Below are 21959 nucleotides of genomic sequence, written 5' to 3'. Positions count from 1 at the left end.
TATGCATGTACTTTTGGTTCATGGTTCTGTCCTCTGACTAGCACGCAGACTTCACGCCTTAGTCCTTTGGTTCCAAATGCTGGTGTGAGGAACATGGGCGCAGTTTCCCATGATTTTACACAAGATGTGGGAGCACTGTTGCCTCTTTCATAAGCTGCCAACCTAATTTCATGGCGTTTTGGGAAACTTTCCCTCCAGGGATTGTTCACAACTAACTTGATGCTTTGAGGTGCTAATTTGTGCTTTGTGACCTTTACAGCAGCAGTTGTATAAGTACGGATATACGTGTTTCCATCCGTCTGCCTACTGTTTCTTCCGCTGAGGTGGCTCCTCCACCCCAGGGCTGAGAAGTTATTTCTGTCTCATCTGACCTGCATCTCAACACATTTTGAGACACACAATTCCCATCTTTGCTGTGGTGAGCCGTACTCTTTGCATTCAGACCACTTACCATTTTGGAGATCTGTTAGGGCCAAGCAATTGTGCCATGTTGGTCACGGAAACCCCTGTTTTAACTCTGGTCCTGTTCCCGTTGGAGTGTCTGGTAAAAATGCTATTTGCTGTGATGATGCAGGGTCAGGACCTTGGAGCATAGAAGCAGAATCTGAGGAAGTTTTGGAACAGATGAAGCTTAGTGTGACTGCCAGTTCTTGCAGTGAGAGTTGTGCTAGGCTGGTCTGATCTTTGAGTGCCTTGGAACAGCCCTTCTACCTAGATCTGCCTTAATCGATATATGGAAAAGCCATGTTTCCAGTCTGTAACAGAAATATTTGTTGCAGATGCAGTACCCCGCCGTACTGACTACGGAATAATTGTCTTTAAAGTCAATGGAAAATGAGTCACTTTACCAATCTGTTGGTATTTCCTGTAATTGGTTTCTGAGTATTGCTTTTTAAAGTGTGGTTATGCTCAGAAAAATGACTCCTATATGACTCCAATATACTCCTATACTCCCATTTACGTAATCTATATATGCCTGAGTCACATGTGCATGCTGGAGGGACAAAACACATTTTCATTACTGTTACCACAGAACCAATACAGGTATGGAGGAACAAGCTGTGTCATACTCAGCCTTGTCATCATTACCAAAATGGACAAGCCAAGTTCTGCTTCCCAAATCTGTATTGTAGTGGGTTGAATTTCACCCCTTTGCTGAAAGCACATAACACAAGGCCTATGCACCATATAAATCCCACTTAGGCCCTCAAAAGAGGGGCTTAGTGGGACTTCATTGGTGTGTAGATCTAACACTAGCCCTTAGCTCACAAGGGGTGAATTTCGTCTGTGGTGACTAGGAGCACAAAGAATACAGCTTTACTTTCAGATCTCAGATGCAGTTTGCTGTACTGAAAGATCAATGGTTTCTAGGTGTTTTAGGGCACGTCTACACAAGCACTTGCTATGCAGCAAGCTGGGGTGTTAATCTACAACACTCCAGCATCCCGTACAGTTAAGTGTCCACTTAAGAATCCTGCTGCTGCTCACCAAAAGTTCTCTAGTGCACTTTGACCTATGTTTGTTTCAACAATATACACCAGGGAACGAGTGTGCATAAGCAGGGTACACAGGAACAGTTAGTGCATGGCACTCTGGAGCTCTGTAGATTTACACCCCAACGTGGCATGCAGTGTTTGTGTGGATATGCCCTGAGCAAATTTGATCCAGAACACACTGATAGAGAATACATTCAGAATCCCATACTATTATTTTTAGAGCCACTTTTCTGTGTATTAAAGGCCAGGCTGTTATTTATAATACATTACTGTGTGTTATGTGTGTGCATTTTGGAATTAACCTCTTTGTTCTTGCATAAGACATAAATGATAACTGATTTTTCAGGATACCTTATTTATAAGTAGGTTCAAAAGTCTTGGGCTTGCCTCTACATTTACACCTTTTCTACAGTGGGTTAAATCCATTGACTTCAATGCAAGTGTTCCTGATTTACACATTTTAAGTCAGACCAGAATCAGGCCTCTTCAACACATATTTGAAAGGGATGAAGAAAAGTCAAATGTGTGTAGGGTGGAAGCAGAAACCATTCTTGACTCTACCAGTCAGTTTATTAATATTTGTTCCTCTTATGTGTATTACATCAATATCCAGGATCACAGCTTTACTTAGCACTGTTATTGTTTCCATTATAAACTCCATATTTCAGGAGTTTATAATGCAATCCTCTGAAATTATATTAGACTAAAACACAGCACAAAGATAGTCACCCTAGCAACTAATGTATTGTTTTCTATTTTTCTTATTTAGTACCTTACTTAAATTAATTTAGCCTTTTTTTTTTTTAATATAGTACCTTATATAAATTAATGTAGCCTTTGGATTTATAAGTTTGGGCACAAAGTCTGTTTCTCAGGTAGCAGATTATTTGTTTCGCAAATCCAGGCCGAAAGCTGTTTACCTTCAGGAAACAATTTTTACAGTCATTTTATTGTTAGAGGTCACTAATCTCAGTGGATACTTTGGAAAAAATAATGGGTCAGATCCTTTTCTGAGGTAAAGTGGCATAGATGCATTGACTTCAGTTCAGCTATATTGATTTATACCAGTTGAAGATCTGGCCCTGAGTTTTAAATTGACTGAGATATAATTTTTTTTCAAATTTCTTGAGTTTTTTATTGTGAAGTGATGTTTCACATTATATATAGCTCCTGGTCCTGTGTGTTGCTGTGTTCCTTCACTTCCAGGTACTTCAGAGAAGTTAAGGGCAATCAGCGACTTGTGGGAGATAGTCACTAACACAAAGGGTTAAACTCATGCCCTTTTTACCACACAAATTGATCTATCGTAGGATTTTACATAGTATAAATCTGCAGTAGCCTCAAACAGGCCACAAAACAAAGGTTGCAAAGATATGGGAAATATCCTGGGTCGGAGCCTGAGCTGCTGTAATCACAGCTGTAAGCACAGAGCCACTGCAATCAATGCCAATTTACACCACTGAAGAATCTGGCTCCGTGTATCTCATACATATGTACTGATATTTTATTGGCTTTGCAACACTAATAGAGAGCTGCTTGAATTTAAGTAACTCAGAAGTGATTAGTGACCTGGGGTGACTCCCTCTGATTTGGAGCCTGATTTTCAGACAATGCCGAGCACCTGGCCCCTTTGAGATGTCTTAAGTTGGGCACCCAAAATCACTAGTCCCTTCTGAAAATTTAGGCTAATATTCTTCCCTTGTAGAAATCTGTCAAAAAGCCGTTGTCTACATCTCCTCATATTCCCTTTATGATACTGCTGAATCCAAATATAAAGTACTGACTGTGCTTTGTGCCACTACCCACATGGTTGTGTTCCAGTGGTGTTGGAAATCAATACTCTATGGAGCAGGCTGTATGTTTCTGGAAGTTTCAGATGAATCATATCTGAAACTTCTTACCTGACCCTCTTTCCCTCCCCTGGAACCTTGCATGGTATTGGTTAATAGAACCCAAATCCAATACACATCTAGTCTGGGTTGTAAAATATCCAAGTCCAATCATGCTTTTGCAAACTAATATACAACTTTCTTGGCCCATCTCTAGTTTGAGGGCCAACTTTTGATACCCCAGCTCACAGTGAGTAGTACCTCATTCTGGGGGTAATCTCATGGGACTCGATGGGACTGCTCCTGGAATAAAGTACTACTCATCATAAGGGCATCAGGATCTGGTATTAAAACCCCATTCCTGCAATCTGGTCCATGTTGGCCTGCTGCTGCTCTGATACCACTGCATATCATGCTGACCAATAGTGTCTCATTGTTATCTTGTATGCCCTCATCAGTCTGTCTTTACCCATTTGTTGCCCCTTGCCTTATACTTAGGTTGTAAGCTCTCTAGGGCAGGATCAGTCTTTTTGTTCTGTGTTTGTACAGTACCTAGCACAATGGAGTCCAGATGTATGGCTGGGGCTCTTAGGTGCTTCCACAATACAAATAATTAATAATAATCATGTGGGCAAATCACTACACCTGCATGGAATTCCACTGACGTGAATGATGCTCCATGCTGATGTCAACATTTGACCTTGGGCTCCCACTGCAGAACTGGAGACTGTGTCCCCTCTGTCCCCAGAAATGTGGGGACCATGAGTGATTACACTGCACCTTTAAAATGTAATGGTTTATCATTTTTAATTATTGTAAAGTCACATGTAGTACCAAAAAGAGCATTTATATATAATGGCAAATGATGTAAAACTCTCAACGTTCCTTCATCTCAGAATAAACTTAGAGTGCAATCAGCATTTAGTACCACTTGTTTCATACACACAGGAGGATCCACATCTCCAAAGCCACTCTGGACTGCCTGAATGGGGATTATAAAGTTGAAGAAGGACATGGTAAAGAACGAAATGAATTCTTAAGGAAACATAACATTGAGACCTATTTAATAAAACAGCCCGAGGAGAGTCTGTTGACTTTGCCTGAAGACATTGTGAAAGAATCTGTCAGCTCCTCAGACAGGAGGAACAGTGGGGCAACATTTACAGAAGGATCATGGAGTCCTGAACTTCCCTTTGATAACATAGTGGGAAAACAGAACGTAAGTCAAACTTTCCTTAATGTCATCAACTCTGAAAGCATGCTTGAATGCATCTCAATAATGGAAGCCTCAGAGGAAACAAATTCATCTTTAACCTTTCCTCTAACGTGTACTGTAACTGCAGATGATTAAACAAATTGCCTTAGGAAAGAATTAACCTATGTATCAGACTCAGGGAAATGCCAGACTTTTATTGGGGGGGGGTTGCTTTTCTTGGCCCAACTAAAATTAACTACAATGCAGCTGACTTTTAATTGAACCAAACCTTAAAGCAGTTAATTAAATGTAAAACCCAATGTAATTAAACTGCACGAGATGTGCAAGTCACCATGTGTAACTTCTGTGTAACCAACGCAGTATATTTTCAGTGCACTGCTGTATTCATTGTCAAAGTCAAGAGACAAGCAGGTGTATGTTGTGTGGGATGTGCAAACATACCATAGGGTGATGCATGAGCCAAAGTAAATAGATATGGGCTAATGTGCACCTTTCGATAACAGCATCACTATTCTTCACGCTCTTTCTTTATTAGTTTTAAAAAAAAACAAAGATTCTGTGGCATAATTATGGTTTCCCAACAGGAGATTACTGGAGTCATGATTAGCTAAGCAGAAGTGGGGAGCAATAACATGAAAGAAATGTCTCTCTAGATTGCTCTGTATCAGACTCTTTTCAAAAGCATTTCACGTTCTTTGTACACATCTTGCAACAATTTTTCACAGTCATAAAATCAGTTGTGAAGCCTGTCTGCTGAAAGGAATTAAAGATGAAAAGGTTAAAATGCCCTAAGACACCACTCTTTCTACTGCATTTGAAAGATTGATGAGTCATTGTGAAACAAGATCAGTTTGAGTTGCCTTCCATTTGTATGTAAGAGATCTATAATGACATGATATTTCCTTTCTTTTGCTGCATGTACTTAGTCCTAGTTGTCTGAAACGTCTGTAGAACTTAAAGCTTTGTTGCGTGATGAATTTGATTCATCAACTGCCTCTTGCCTGGAATGATAAACCCTCACAAGTGATCAATTCTTTGTGAAGAATATTTGTCCTTTCAGACTGACATGGTGCATGGTACAGTTTGCTGTTATATAAAACATCTGTTTTATATACGTATCTGTGCATTTGCATATCTGCATGTACAATTCCTTTCAGCTCTCACATCATTTTTTCGGCTTATATCTGTATTCTCATTCCATTGGGAATGAAAGAGTGCATGCATGTTGCTAATATTAACTTCTCTCAACATTTTCCTTTCCTTATTCTTTCCCTTTCCATTTCTAAAGGCCAAAAAAAATCTTGCAGAATACACTATTATTCCATTGTCCATATTCTCAGCTATACGTTACCATGTGCTAACAATGAAAAAAAGTCTATTGTTTTATATCAATGTTGACCTTCTTCTATCTAATAACCCAGTAAAATGTCTATGAAAATTACTAAAATGTGTATGAATGCATGTGTCTTCAAAGGAATTTGCACCTTATGGCAACAAAACACATCTAAATCAACAGAAGATGGCTTCTTCCTATTTTGATTCAATATCATATTTCCCAGTACAAAAAACATAAATCAGTTTTACTATGACAAATCATTAGTTGGCTAGAAGCTCTAAGTAGCCAGTTATTGAATGCATGACTCAATTATGTAATTTTCAATTTTAAAGTCAAGATCGTGTGCATTATTTTCTTTAATAGTGGGCTGAAGCTAATATCAGAAATTAGATGGCATCTTTAAATTATGCTAGTAACTTATGTCTTTCTCCAAGGACTGGTCAGCCTTGGACAGATTAAGCATTTAATTATGTTAATTATGAGGCAGAAAGATCATTTGTAGCAGAGGAGGTTGGAGATCCAAGAAGCAGCAGTTCGACAGTAAAACACTGGATCTGCTTTAGTATTTGCCGGTTCCTCTCAAATGCCCTCACGAAAAAAATATCAGTTACAACAAGATTTGGGTAACTCAACTCATCTGGTACCTGTGGCATAATTCTAGGGCTTGCTGGGTCTGTGAGAATCTGACACATTAGAATCTCTTCTGATATCTCTCCTCCAAGCTGCAGCTCAACATATTTCATATACTTTTCCCTAATTTACTTTGGATTGGTGGCCTATGACAGTGGAATGGAGGTATGAGATTTGATTTAGAGACAGAATAAGCATTCAACACAAGGTTAAAGTTACCAGGCTTGTGATTTAGGTTTGATTGTGAATTATGCTGAGGTTGTGTGGCCATAATGAAATTCAGTGCATGTCCAACATTCCTGGACTCTATTGCTAGTGGAATGGGGCTATTAATGTGGCTGGGCCCTTCTGTAAACCACAGAGAGAGCCTCCAACCTCTGTGGTATATGGATAGTTGGTTCTGTGTTTTACAGAAGTTGTAACCAAGGGCAAAATATGGCCCCTGATGTTACCCTGAAGAAATCTGACAGCAATGGGATGCAGTTACAAAAAAGCAAGTCTAAGTTAGCTGTGAGGTGTATAAACATATTGTAGTGATCCTTGTGGCGACTGTTACCAATGCAGGCATTTATTAAGCAATGTTTAAAGGATGCCATTAATTTTAGAGAAGTAAGAACAACTGGTGTAAAGACCAGGGGTAAAACATAAAAGAATCTGGGGTAATAAAGAACAGGTGACCTAGATTCAATTCTTAGTGCCAACCTCTTATTTTGATGTCAGTAACCCCTATGATATAGTTTTACAGGATTAACTAAACAATGGAAACCTGTCTTTTATTTTAAAACCATCCTATAGTGTTTAATAGAAAATCATATCCCTGCTCTAGAACTCCATTGTAAAAAGGAGGATTTTAAAAGGATTTCGTTTTCTATTCAACTCTATGATGTTTAGAATAATTTCTATAGAACTTTCTTTGTTTTATTATCATGTAGTTCTGCAGGATTTTGACATAGAGCATCTTTAGGTGCTTCAGTGTCTTTGTAAATCCGGTCCTTGGACTAGGAATATATAATGACATGGGTATAGAATATCAAATGTCCCAGAGAAAAAAATCATTCCTTCCTATTTTTTCAAAAATGTGTTTATTTTGATTTTGAAAACTGACTTTTTTTTAAAAAAATTACTTCTTAGATTCCTGCACTTTAATCTATTTCTGCACCCTCTGCTTTTAATTTAGCTTATGTCCGTTTTTGCCCTCTCACACCTTTTGGTCTTTTCACTTTAAAGTCTAGATTCTGCCCTCTAGCATCAACGTGAGGTCATCTATTGGTGGAACTTGAACCAGAGAGCTTGTGCCTGTGTTATGCACAAGGTTCAAATAATTAAACCATGTTTTAAAAGTAAAGGTTCAGCTCAGTGAATGGGAATTTGACTGCATCATCTTGTTTAGCTAATGGTAATATGAGTAGTTTACCTACATTTGCTTTGCATCATACTGAAAACAGAACCCTTAAGGTCTGCCAGTGTGTCATTTCTTCTGTTTACTAAATCAAAAGGCAAAACAAAACTCTGTTGGCACCACATAATATGCAATTGTCTAAGGTTCCACTTAGCCAAGTTTTATATTCTGAATAACTAAGTTGACTCTGAATCTTTTTGTTTACATAACAAAACCAAACCCAGTTTCAAAGGTAATTGGATATAGATAATCCTGGAATAACATTTAGTATTGCATTATAGTTCAACTGGAATATGCTGAATCAAAAGGATTTAAGTCTACCTTCTGAAACTCACTCAGTGTGGTTTTTTGTATTTTTTCAGTTATAAAAAAATAAGAAACCCTTGGTCTGTGTGAAGTATTCTACTACTTCTTCTAATGTTATTTGGGCCTAAGCCTGTATTCCCTGTCTATGCAAAACTGCCACAGGCATCGCTGGGAGATTTCAAGTAATGGGCCTGTCAGCTGCAGCTCGTTTATATTGACTTCTTAGTGTATATCTATATATATCTATATAGATATACCTCTTGAACTGAGATAACCCAAGCATTTGAAATGACATGATTGCAAGGTGGTAACATCTTAGGCCCAAAACCTAGTCACAATGAAGTCAATCGAAATTTTGCCATTGAGTTCAATGGAATAAGGATTTGTGGCTGAAGCATTAGACAACGCTGAAAAATGCATCGCACTGTCAGACTGGAAAAGTTTTGTGTCAAAAACAAATTATAATAACTTCACTTGTGTGGTGGTAATAGGTAATAAAAAATTGAGCAGCCATGTGCTGAAATGAATTATTCATACCTTTTTGACTGTCTCACTAGTTCTTTTTTTACTAATCCACACCCCCTTGGGATTTACTTTAACATGTCAAATTTCTAGACCCCAAACAGCCCCTATTTTAAACCAATCAACCTATTGGAGATATGTTTCCTCCTTTCCTTCAATATTACACTGGTCTGGGGTGCAAAATGGACACCAGGGGTAAGGTCCTCAGCTGGTGTAAATTGTCATGACAACATACTCCAGCTGATTTGCCCTATGGGTTGAAATCCTAGTTCCATTGAAATCAATGGCAAAACTCCCATAGAGTTTATCAGGGCTAGGATTTCTCTCCTGCACTAATGCAGGAGTAAGGTTAGATATACTGTGATCCTGCAGGTCTACACATTGGAGCTTTGTGCCATTAGAAAGGGGATGTTGCCCTGTTTTCCCATGAGATATAAAGCACTTGCATGTAACCTGGGAAGGATTAGTGATTTCAGCATGAATGATCTAATTTAACTCATTCTTAGAGTTTTCTAAAATGTATTCGTTATTATTTTCCTCTTCAGCACAGTTGGACTTGTGATATTAAAGGAGCTTGGATTTACAGGCAGAGGGAAGTGAAATATCATTCCCATACAGTATTTCAAATCTCTCTGAAACATTTCTAAAGTAATTTTTTGTAACACATCTGCATCTGGGTTTGAGCATACGATGGTTCCCTACAGTGATTCTCTGATTCTAAATGGAGTCTTTGGGCACTACTGTAATATAATGCTGATGATCATCATCATGTTACACAGAATACATAATTGCATGATATAAAGATTTCAGTACTGTTCATTTGGGATGGTTGGCCTAACTCCTGAGTACAATGGCTATCCCAAACTCAGGTCAATAAAATCTTCACAGCACACCATTGCATGCATGCATATTTGTGCATCTGACAGACAGATACAGAGCAGCCCTTAAAAAATATTGACATTTGCCAACCGTTACCCACATTCATATCTTGGACACCACCGTTTTTCCCTAGATCTAGAATAAGAAATAAGTGTGATAACTCTCTGGCAGATGTGGAACTGTTTTATGTTGACCACTGTATATACTCTGAATATATAATGCATTCTCTGCCAGCGTATGCAAGTAGGAATGTGACTGAAAGCACCATATTTTGTCTTTCAGTGGAACTCACTAAAATTGAAAAACAAATTATTAGGGCCAGATTCTGCCACTCTCACTAATGTTCAATAGTGCTTTACTCCTCAGATAACCCCATTGGTTTCAACTGGATTACTGGAGGAGTAAAGCACTACTCAGGTGATTAAGGATTGCGGCATCTGGCCCTCAGTAGTTATATGGATCACCCATGTTTGTTCCATACAGCTGCTGACCAAACAGCATCATGGGCTTGAAGGGGAAGCAAGTATTCCACATTTGCTCCCCTAGCAGATGCAGAACAAAGCATGGGATGTACTGGGATAAGTGGATTAGAGCACATCTCTTGGCCCATGACACACATATGACCTTTTTTTACTTGATTCTCATTGCCCATTAGGTCAAAGCTATTTGCTTCAGTGTGTTTGTATGTGTGTGTGTGAGAGAGAGAGAGGTGGACAAATTACATCATGTTCAGCTGGGACTTGCCCTTCTTTTTCCTGGAGAAATACAGATTGTTTCCACCAGGTTTCCTCCTTGTCCCACCGCAAATGACACTGGTGTCCCAGCAGTGATAAGGTGACATGCTCGGGCACCAGTGGTTCTAAACCAGTTAGTTAATAGCGGCAGCAACAAAGCAGCATGATTTTTTCACTTCAAATTGAGCAAAATTACTTTAGTCACCTGCTGAGGTGAGGTGAGATAATTTCCCTCGAGTAATCAAACGTTATCCTGCTAAAACATCAGGCACTTGTCTCCCTCTGCTTCCAGCAGAGCTAGGATAATATGACTTAATTCTGAAGAGACCAAAACACTTCAGTCTCTGAAACGATCCTATTCGTATAGATAACCAAGCACTGCTTCAAGCCTCCATCCCTATACCAGCATATCCATAATAGCTTCACCACAGATCCCAAGTTTAAATTAACTCCTTCAAGGCCTGAAAGCATCTAATAACATCTAAGGAAAGGATGTTATTCGATGCTAGGGGGTGTGATCCACAATTCCTTGAAATCACATTGTTTGATGTTCCTAAAATCTGAAATCTCATGATTTAGGGTTTATGCCAGTCACCTGGAGAAATTAGGAAGGACCTTTATTTTTTTCCCCTCCTTCCTTTGAAGCATCAGAGATGGCCATGCCTGAAGATGGGGAACACTGGGCAGAGTGAGACAGTGATCTGAGGTGGTACTGAGCATTCCCTCTCTCAGGTGCTTGGCTGGCTGGTTCTTGGTCACATGCTCAGTACTTGGTCACATGCTCTAACTGATCGCCATATTTGAGGTTGGGAAGTTATTCCTCCAGATCAAATTGGCAGAACGTTGGTATTTTTTTTCCTTTTCTCCACAGCATGGGGCATGAGTCACTTACCAGAATCATCTGGGTATCTATCACTAAAAAATCCCTTGTCATTGCAGGGGCCTCAGATATTTGTGCACCTCGGTCCTTCCTCTTTTCTGCCCGTGACATGCAGTAATCTCCAGAGGGCAATAATACTTTGATCTAATTCACATCGATAGGCTTGGTTCAGGGTTGACTGGGTGGAGTTTATTGATCTGTGATTTGCAGGAGGTCAGATTAGTAGTAGTACCTTCTGGCATCAAACTCTGTGACACTAGAAAGACTCCCAATGACTTCACTGGGCTTTGGACTCGCTCCTTAATGTGTACATCTTAATTCCTGCATCACAAGGATACAATGTCTGAAAGTTTTTATGGGAACATTTAATTGATTGCCCTTTCAAAAATGTGGTGGTACTGTCTTTTTTGTGGCTAAGTAAAAGGCCTTGTCAAAACACATATAGCCCTATTGAAGTCAACAGCAAAATCCCCATCAACTTCAATATGAGACAGGATTTCAGCTGTAATGTCTTAAACTCTTTCGGCTTTCTGGGTTCCAAAGGTTTTTTTCTAATTATGGGGAGTAAGAGAGGAATTTAGTATTCAGGACTATTTGAGCCTTGGCCTCTAAGGTTGCCACTTACAGCTGTATTTTATGATGGTGGATACTTATCCACTGGTAGTTAAACTAAGACCCCTCTCCTGTTCTTACATGCTACTCAAGATTCATCAGAAGGCAGCAGCTTAAGATAGTTTCTGTCCAAGCTCTGAATTTGAACTAGGGAAAGATTCCATATTCCATTATCTCTATGGAATCTCCTAATCAATAAGAATTGCATTACAGGTTCAAATCATGGTCTGTCTAAACCAGTATCCTCTCTCCAGCAATGGTCAGTATCAGATACATCAGAGGACCCTGGCAATAGGCAGCTGTGAATTAACCTGCCCACAGGGAAAATTTCTTCCTAGCCCCTAATAATTAGAGATTGTCTTATGCACTAACGTATCAGAGTTTATATCCCTTCTATTCCTTATCATTTCTTTAAACACTGGGAATATATCAGACAATAATGCTTTTGTTTTCCCATTCAATCTGCTGTCTTGTTGTGGTTCGTATAATAAATTGTTACGCTGGGTTGAGTTACTCACTTCATGAAAGTAAATTCTACATCTGTTCTCAAGGTTAAACACTATTCTTACTATCGTCACCATCTGTCCTTTATGAAACTTCACAGAAATCACTAGCATCAGTCAGTGATGGAAAAGTACAATTAAAAGGATCTACAAAAAATCTTTGCCAGCAATACTACCGTGAAACGCGCTGTATAAGAGTTAAATTAAACAATACGGCGTAACTGAGATTTACGTATACTAGTTGGAACATGCTAATATAGAGAAAGAGCTCACTGACTGTTTGAAAGCACATGAACAGGCAAATGGTGAGGCAGTCAGGGAAGTTCCTCCTTCTTTCCCCTCCACTCCCAAACTATCTGTTCCCTGACTATACACATCCAGTAACTTCACTGTCTTTTCTCCTTCATATATTTTCTGTGGATTCTGTTCTAATTTGCTAAGACAGACCATTGACTTCAGTCCCCTGTTTCAAGATCTTGATGTGGGCTCCCCCCACCATCCTCTAAGAATTTCACAAATAATTCAGCAGCAAAATCTGGAAATATTATTACAATGATATCATTCAGTGCAACTACAAACATAAAAACCCCTACACGACATGATATGAAAGCAGCCATCTACTATACTGTATGTGTTTAGTGGAACAGACTTATTATTTTAAACTTCTGTAGGTTTCATTGAATGAATTGCATGGAATGCTGTTACAGTTTGCAATGCAACATGATCTAAAACATTGCATTTTTAACCCAAGGGGACCAGCAGGTTTATTCTGTTTGCATGTGCTTTCCCCTAGACTCTGGCTGCCCTAACAAGAAATTCAATAAATCTGCTTCCAAACCATCTTGCACAAGCTTTGCATGTCCAGTCTGGGCCCGAGGAAATTAACAAGCGAATAGAGCACACCATCGACTTACGGAGTGGCGATAAATTGAGAAGAGAGCATATCAAGCCTTTCTCACTGATGTTTAAAGACTCCAGCCTGGAGCATAAGGTAGCTGGGTCTTGATAGCTGCTTTTTTCCAATTCAAATTGTTTTAAATGTCCACTGAATTAGAGACAATAGCTCTAGGTTCTAGCTTTGTTTTGTTTTGTTTTTTAGAAGACATGATTGAACCGAAGGCCATTAATGGACACAGTGGTCATTATACTACTTGATGAGTCAGTTCTAGAACTGGAAAGTCCCTACTTGTGAGCAAGTGCTGCTTTTGAAGACAAGTGAAAGATATTTGCCAGCTTTTTAATTTGATGATGAGTCAGAGCAGAGCTTACTTTTAAAAATCAGGCTGCTTTGGCACGAAATGGGAGCAAGCACATCAATAAAGTTAAAAAAAGAAGATAGATAATATAGAGCTATAGTCCCCTTTATTGGTGATGCAGTCCCACCCTAAATCCCAGTCAACTGCTATTTTTTATTTTGAGTCAAACCACTCTGCCAGATCTTTGTTTTAAGCCCCACATTAAAGAAATGTTCTACTTTTGAAGGATAAATATTGTTTTCTCATGTCCCTATTGCTCCTGAACTGGAGTGTATCCCACCCCACTCTTGTGTCTGTCCACATTCAAAAGCAGATATATATTTCAATTTGAATGGCGGGGGGGACGACAGAAAGGCAATCTCTTCCAGGGTTTCTTGAGAGGTAATTGTTCTTTGCACTGATTTCAACTGACTTCATCAACCCAGAGAATGACAAAGTGCTCAGGATCAGCAGTGACAGTCTTATGGTTGGGTGTATGTCTAATTGGAGAAGAAGGAGGGAGAGAAACAGCATGGAAACTGCACCCTTGAAGAACCTTGTTGTCCATCAGTGCTTTAACATCTGTTGAGCAACAGCTCAAGGTACCTTTGTTCAACTCGTGGACAGATCCTCAAATGGTGTAAATTGTCATAGTTCCATTGATTTCCATAGAATAATAACAATTGACACCAACTAGGACTCTGTCCCAGAGATATCTGATAGTTTGACTCTGATCCCACATTTCTGACTCAGGCAATACTCTGATTATAAACCTTGTTCTCATTAAGTAGGAACTTCTTCTCTTGAAACCCTTGCTGTCTTTGAATAGTATAAACAACGAGAGTCCGTAGCACCTTAAAGACTAACAAATTCCTGCGGGCATAAGCTTTCGTGGGCTGCAATCCACTTCGTAAGATGAATGAAATGGAAAACACAGATAGGAGATATATATATATATACATCCAAAGGTAAGAAACAGCAATGGGGAAGGTAGGTGTAAATAAAGTCCATTCAGTTAGAGTAGATGAGGCCTATTCACAACCATTGATTAGAAGGTGAGAATGTGTGAACAGTGACAATTACTTTTTGTAATGAGAGAACCATTCCAAGTCCCTGTTCAGACCCAGTCTATGTTTATCTCATTACAAGAAGTAATTGTCACTGTTCACACATTCTCACCTTCTAATCAATGGTTGTGACTAGGCCTCATCTACTCTAACTGAATGGACTTTATTTACACCTACCTTCCCCATTGCTGTTTCTTACCTTTGGATGTATATATATATATATCTCCTATCTGTGATTTCCATTTCATTCATCTTATGAAGTGGGTTGCAGCCCACGAAAGCTTATTCCCGCAGGAGTTTGTTAGTCTTTAAGATGCTACGGACTCTCATTGTTTTTGCTGTATACAGACTAACACAGCTACCCTCTGGAACTTTTGAATAGTATGTTACTTTGCAAAAGATCCCACTGAAGAAAAGAGGATTATTCAAGAAGTAAGTTGCTACTAAATATGAGCAATCCTCAGTTAGGTCCAAGGTAAATGGAGATTTTCCAGACTCAGCATTGTTTTGTTAAACTTGTCTGCCAACTCAGACTCCACAATTAACAGTGACAGACAAATTCCAGATGGAAAATTTGGGATCTAATTTAAATTCAATTTAAGCAGAGCAAGAAAAAACTCACCCACCACATCTCCTAGGTCAGATTTCAAATATTAACAAGGTGTTAAATTATATCTGGATGACAGAAAGGTGTCTGTTAAAAAGTCAGCATCTGTTAACGGTTATGACACCTGTTGCTCTCAGTATGACATCTCAGAAAGCACAGTGTCAAACTGGTAAATTATGACTTTTTAATGATAACAGTTGTATTTCAGCATTTCTAGTCCCATTCAGAACCAGCAGGCATAGAATATGAAAAAATGAAGAACTTCTTAAGAAAGTCAACTGGAATAGTTTAAACTTTCTGGATCAGCTTTTTTCAAGTATTGGATAGAAGTAAAATTCAGAGATTATTTTATCTGCTCTGGTTTGTCCATAGCTAATAATTAGAGGAAACCCAAGTACATAGCTATTCATCGTGCTAAAATGTAATCTATCTATGCCATCACAAGCTATATAGTAAGTTCTTCAGGGCCTGGGACTGCTTCATCATACATGTGTGCAAAGTGCCATGCACACAACTTGTGCTACTCAGAATAATAAAGCTAGTAAGTATGCATGGGACCAGTAGGTTAATGAAAGCCAAATCATCATGTACAGTTGATTACTAATATAGTGGAACTCTCTTATAGTGAAATACAGGAAACGTTTTTTCCTCCCAGTTTTGCCTCTGCAATGATGTTAGTGATGGTATAAAAGATAATAGCTGGAGAGAATAGCTACCATTTTTAGAAAGACAGTCCCTCATTACTTTCTAGATTGTCTATATACTATCATTTAACACTAATTGTTTTCCTCTTGTTTTATCAGGTTAAAATTTGAGTCCGACAAGGCTATTTCAAAAAATTATCACTCTCTGCTCTCATTGTCCTTGCCTTTCACTCCAGAATCAGACTTTTTTTCCCAGGCCTTAATACTTCTCTGCTGTCTGTCACAACCTTCTACATCAACTCCTCTAGTTGCTCTCTGCAGATCTTCTGTGTAAATGAACTAGCACGGGTTTATTGGCCTTCCCATCTCACTCTACAGTTCCTCCATGCCTGATTGATTTAGTTTGCTCCCCGTTGCCTTCCGTGCAGTGTAGTGGCTGCCGCAAGGCAACAGCAGCTCAGAAATAAAATATTTCCAGAATGTTTCTAATTTCTCTTTTCTGAAACCCTGTGTCCTCACACTCAGCCTGATGCTTTTATACAGCATTGACTTATTCCTAATAAAACCTCTCTTTTGTTGTCCATGGACAGAGAATCAAGGGCTTTTATCTCAGATCAACTGACAAGCAAGTGAATATAAAAATTACACTCTGTATAGGCAATACTTACATCCCATTGGAGGCTTGTTTTTGGTCGTTTGAGTGGGAATTAAATGGAGCACTGAACTTGCATTGCACTGCTGCTGAGGGGCTGGGATTTCAGCCTTCTATAATAAAAGCACTGCAGTCAGTGGAATTACAGGAGGAATTAATTTCGAGCTTTGATTTGCTAAAAAGGACACAAAATGCAAAAAATCAATTTCAGGAATTCACTTGCTTTGTGTAAGTTGCACAATTTGATGTGACATGGTGGCAAAATTCTGATCTATTTACAACAGTTTAGGCCTTTATGATAACTTCCCTTGGCAGACGCCTGTTCCTCCGTTATTCTTCTCTGCTGTCGTATGAACATAGATTCCACAGAGATCGGAAACATAGTTACATCAGAAAATAGGATATCACCATGAAGGGAAAGATAAAGTGCACAGTGAACTCCACCAGGAGTCCTTGTTGTTAGCAGAGATTTGTGCAAGATCCCAAATAGTGTGTTTTGGAAATTATTTCAAAAAAAGGGGACTAGGCCTTTTTATATATATATGTCACTTATTAGCACTTGTTAGCTCATTTGACTCTCATTATAAATTCACTCCCAGTTTTGCTAGAAGCTATTTTCACAAACAGGATAGTGGCAAATGGGCAAAAGGAAAAGAGATACAGCTAAAGAATCCTTGAAGTTTTAGCATTAGACTGTGGAAGATGTTGACATCCTTCTCATGTCTCATAAGAGTTCTCAGATATCGCTTGGCATGATGCCCCTCTAAGTAGCTTTTTATCATTTAGAGGTTTCTCTGCACTTCTTGTCTGTTAGCTGGAAAATTCCCAATACCAGGAATTCCAGGCAGGATAAATCAGGCAAGTGTGGCAGAAGATTTTTTAATGCGAGGGGTAAGGGGGAGAGATTCTGGTCAAGAAAGTCTCATCCCTAAAGAGATAGGTATCCCTAAAGGAATTCCTAGCCTCAGGGCTATACCTCTCCGCACAAGGGTTATTCCTATAGAGAATTACATTGCATTGGAAACGGAATATAGAAGAAAGTTGCTAAGGGGACATTGTCCCCAAGGTGACATTTCAATCTTAAAGTGTACCCATGAAAAATGCATCATCCGGGCTGTTCTAATCACCAAAACATCTCAAAAGGCTGAGAGCTCTTTAGGGCAGGGACTGTCCTTTCATTCCATGCTTTTACAGTGCCTAGCAGAGTGGAGCCCTGGTACCCCATTGTGGCCTCTGCCGGTTAATGATAATAAACATCATCATCAGTAATATTAATTAAGGCCAGTTTGTGGCTGGTTTTGTGCAGCCATGAGTGGTGGAGTGCCCACTGCCATTTGTGGCTTCACAGTCCCTGCCTAGACCACCACCCTAGGAATTCAGGGGGAAAGGGATTGGATGCTCGATTCGCCTCCTGCTGCAAGCAAGTGGGCAGAGAGGGGTGGGAAATGAGCAGAGCTGTTTGGGGCGTGCTATCCCATGCACAGAGCCAGATGGGAGCCCGGGGAAGAATTGTGCCTCTCTAGTCACAATGTGTTCCTGGCACTCCTCCTGGAGCAGGATAAGCCTCGAGGCTCAATCCAGCCCCTAACGACTTTGAAGCACTCTGAAAATGGAAATTGCTACTGTAGCGCTAAGTTTTATCTTTGGCATCGGAGCTGCCCTAGAAATGTTAGCAACAAATCCTTCTCGTGGCACAATTATGCCACATATCCTTTTGACATCAGAAGGAAAGGCTGTATTTGTACTGCAGTAAATTAATTCTCTATAATTTCCCTAACCAAGCATTTTCGTTTCATAATAAATTGTAAAGAATTGAAATTATCTTTCCTTGATAATTTTGTACAATGCATAGGCCCAGTCCTAGACAGTTAAGGCAGGCAAAACCCTTCCTGTCTTCAGTGATAGTTTTACCTTAATCAGGAGTGTGGAACTGAGTCTTTCACATGTTACTAGAAAGAAAATAGGGCTTTATATTTGAGAGGAGACAAATTTTGTGTTTACACAGAGCTGCTGATCTGAATTTAATATGCCAGTTCTCCTTTGCATTTTCATTATGCCATTGTCACTGATAGCTGAGAGACTCAGCTAGTATTTGGAGACAACTCTAAACTCACACCCAGGGCTTCAAAAATTGATGTCCATCTCAAAGGAAGAGTAGGAAGCTTCGCCGGTGAGTATTTATAGCACTAGCAATCAATTTGTGCAAAGTTTAAGCCTTCTTTTATTGAAAAAAAGGAAACATGAACTGATGAAGAGTTGTCTTCTTGAAAATGCAGGCAAACAGGTCTAGTGCCTCTGCAACACAGCAGCAGAGTTAAATTAGTAACCCTGTGCGAAGTAGTGAAACCATCAAGAATCATGTCAATTTTACACTGCTGCGGCAATGGGTAGACAATGGAATTATTCATGGGAGAGAAGGATCCAAAGGATGGAAGAGATAAATGGACCTTCTTCCTCCGTATAGCAAACAGAAGGGGGAGAAGATAAGAGGCACTTTCTCTCTTCTAAAAGCTAGATGAGTTAGCGCTATATATTTCACCAGATGAGATGAAGCCCTCCCCCCGCCCCAAGGATTGGACATGGCTTAAAGCCCAATACCCTCCTCCTTCAAAAGCAGCGTAGGTGACAGAGGGTTGAGCTTCATAGCAGGATGTTACCCATGGACTTTACTGAAGCAGCTGCCTCTCACTTGCCCTGCTCATGCCCACATTTTAAGTCTGCTTATCTGGATCTGTCGGCATCTCTTTTTCGTGTCTTACAAAGTCTATAAGAGAGATCTATGCATGTTTTATATTAACTTTAATCTCATTTACAGTTCTGAATATATAACTCTCGGCTTCATCATCATTTAGAGAGATTAGAGAAAACAGAGAGGCATGATTCTATTAAAATAAAAGATGACAGAGAAAGTTATACAGATTAGGCAGCTATTTATTTTTATTGCTTAAAGGATTTTTTGTAGCAGAGATACAGTGTAAATAGAACTGTGCCAGATTTTTTAAAATATATGTACATGGGCCAGCAGCTCCTCATCAACTGTAAATCGACATTACTCTATTGAAGTCAACAGAGATATGCTGATTTACACCACCTGAGGATGTAGTCCATCTTCCCCATGATTTAACTGACTCACTTTTATTGATGGAGCCCAAAACTCGTTTCTGAAGTAACTATCATGGGAAGGGTGACATGTGGTAATCTGAGATGTCTGCTAGGATTTCCAAAATATGTGGTTTGCAATACTGGAAGCAAAATGCTTGGCAATGTGTAGTTTGAATTTTAAAAAATGCTCTTGATGGTATCTTTGCAACTCAAGGGGTCTTTAGTATAAAAAGGAGGGCTGTTGGCAGAATAATATCCCCACTTTCTGCAGAGTCGGTCTGAATGCTCATGTTCAGAAGTTTCTATATTACCTGTGTGTTATTTGGAATATTGAATATCACTACTTGAAAGGAGTACAGGATACATTTAATATAGAGTTCAGGCCATATTCTGTTAGGCTCCTAGGAAAAGGTGTAATGCTACCCCAAATGGCACATACATTACAAAAGCAGCATTAATAGTTGCCCATATTCCCACCCATCCCTATTCACAAATCTCATGCATAATTTATTCTTCTAAGAGTAGGATATGTATGGGTTTGGGGAAGTGGGGGAGTTGTGTGAACGGGAAATTACCAGATTTAGAGATCACTTGTAAATAAACCTATAGACTGTGTGTCCCGTGACCTATACATTACATTCCGTGATCCCAGCCCATCATAGAGTGGTCTCTTACCATGTTTTGGAGAAGTCAGAATAAACAACAGCAGTGGAACTTGAGGAGCGGGGAAGAACTCACTTTAGCTGAAAGCTGAATATTGTTTTAAAAGGAAAACATAATGGCCTTGATCCTGCAAGCACTTAAGCACATGGGTAACTTTATGTACGTGTGCAGTGCCTGTTGACTTCGATGCATGTCTTCTATTTCTTTTTAACAGAGTCTCAAATTAAAACCCTGTATCCAAACACTGCCATACTGTGAGCTATTAAAGATCTAGATCTGAATTTACTGCTTGGACTTTTCTGTCAGTACTGTTTTCTCTAGCTAATCACCTAGGTATTTTGCATCATATTCATGCCCATGGTCCCTGTGTCCTTACCCCATCTTTGTTTTTTAATGCATGGAATTTAGACAAAAAGGCAACCATGTAAAACATGTTTTATTAAAACAAAATGGTTGGGGTTTGCTCCCATAGTGAGAGTGGTTTATTGGCTCATGACATGATGATTTTCGTTCTTTTTTTAAAAACACCACCACAATATGCTGATTAATTTACCAGATCCTCTTGCTAGTTTCCCAGACGCTTCCAAAAATGTCACTCTTTACAAAACTGCCACAGGAGCCGAACATTAATTCATTTTTCTTTGTTTTTATTCCAGTATTCTCAAATGAGGGACGAGGTGTTCAAATCAAACTTGGTGTGTGCATTCATTGTCCTGGTATTTATCACCGCAATCCAAAGTTTACTTCCTTCTTCAAGGTAAATACAAAGAGACCTCATTACAGTTCTAAAAGGCATTACGGGGAAAGCACAGGTTTAGGGCCAGTGTTTTCCAGCAATGAAAACAGAATATTTTCAGATTTTCGAAGCTTGGAAGTTTCGGATGTGCATTATATTAATGCAAAAAATACATGTGTTGATAAACATGAGCAATATGTAATCCTTTATAGCAGGAAAATGCTGGGCACTGAGGGCTAGAGCCAGCTGTGCAGGGGACAGAGAGGAAACTGATGCTGGGCACTGAAGAGAAGAGCCAGGCAAGCTGTGTGCTGGCGGGAGGCAGCAGGGGCCAGCTGTGCAGGTGGGGGACAGATGCTGGGCATTGAGAGCCTACAGCCAGCTGTGTGCAAGAGAGGTGAGCGGGAGACAGGTGCTGTGGACTCTGTTGAGAGCCGGTGTGAGTACCAGCCACTCTGCACCATGGCAAGGGATTATGGTGCCCTGCTGCCAAGACCCCTGTCCACCCAGGGCAAGCTCCACAGCAGTTTTGCTGATCCCAGACCTGTGTGAGAAGAAGAGAAGTTAGCAGTAGGTCTCAACAGCAGCCAGCTCCCAGCCTCTGCCCTGTGAAGGAGTCAGGTGTCCGTGGGCAGAAATGGGGGGGTGTGACCCTACGTGACCTGCCCACCCTCTGAGTGGTGATTCCAGAAATTAAAGACAATCCCAGAAATGAAGAGAGTCATTTTGGGGAAAAACATGGTAATAGCAGCAATTTCTGGAAAACACTGGCCCTCTGCAGGATGATAATATTTCTACAATTTCCTTCATTTATGTGACATAAACCAAGCAACCTTTATTTTAAAGTTCCTAAGAAAAGTTTGGAAATATTAGTGCATGTTTTCTTCCTGTTGCATAATTTTGTATCAGGC

General features: G+C 39.6%; 1 protein-coding gene across 1 annotated transcript in view; it reads left to right on the top strand.

The window, feature by feature from the left end:
- Positions 1-21959, top strand: part of ADCY8 (adenylate cyclase 8) — a 160992-nt gene that overhangs the window by 94576 nt on the left and 44457 nt on the right. Inside the window, exons 7-9 of the mRNA XM_067530337.1 lie at positions 4274-4544; positions 13136-13333; positions 20969-21069. Coding sequence (XP_067386438.1) covers positions 4274-4544; positions 13136-13333; positions 20969-21069 — 570 coding nt within the window. The remainder of the gene's footprint in view (positions 1-4273; positions 4545-13135; positions 13334-20968; positions 21070-21959) is intronic.

Source organism: Emydura macquarii, unplaced genomic scaffold (assembly GCF_026122565.2).
Source record: "Emydura macquarii macquarii isolate MOO-44397 ecotype Brisbane River unplaced genomic scaffold, CSIRO-AGI_Emac_v2 contig_369, whole genome shotgun sequence".
Classification (NCBI taxonomy): Eukaryota; Metazoa; Chordata; order Testudines; family Chelidae; genus Emydura; species Emydura macquarii.
Note: the sequence above shows the minus strand (reverse complement) of the source record. Positions and strands in the feature narration are given on the sequence as shown.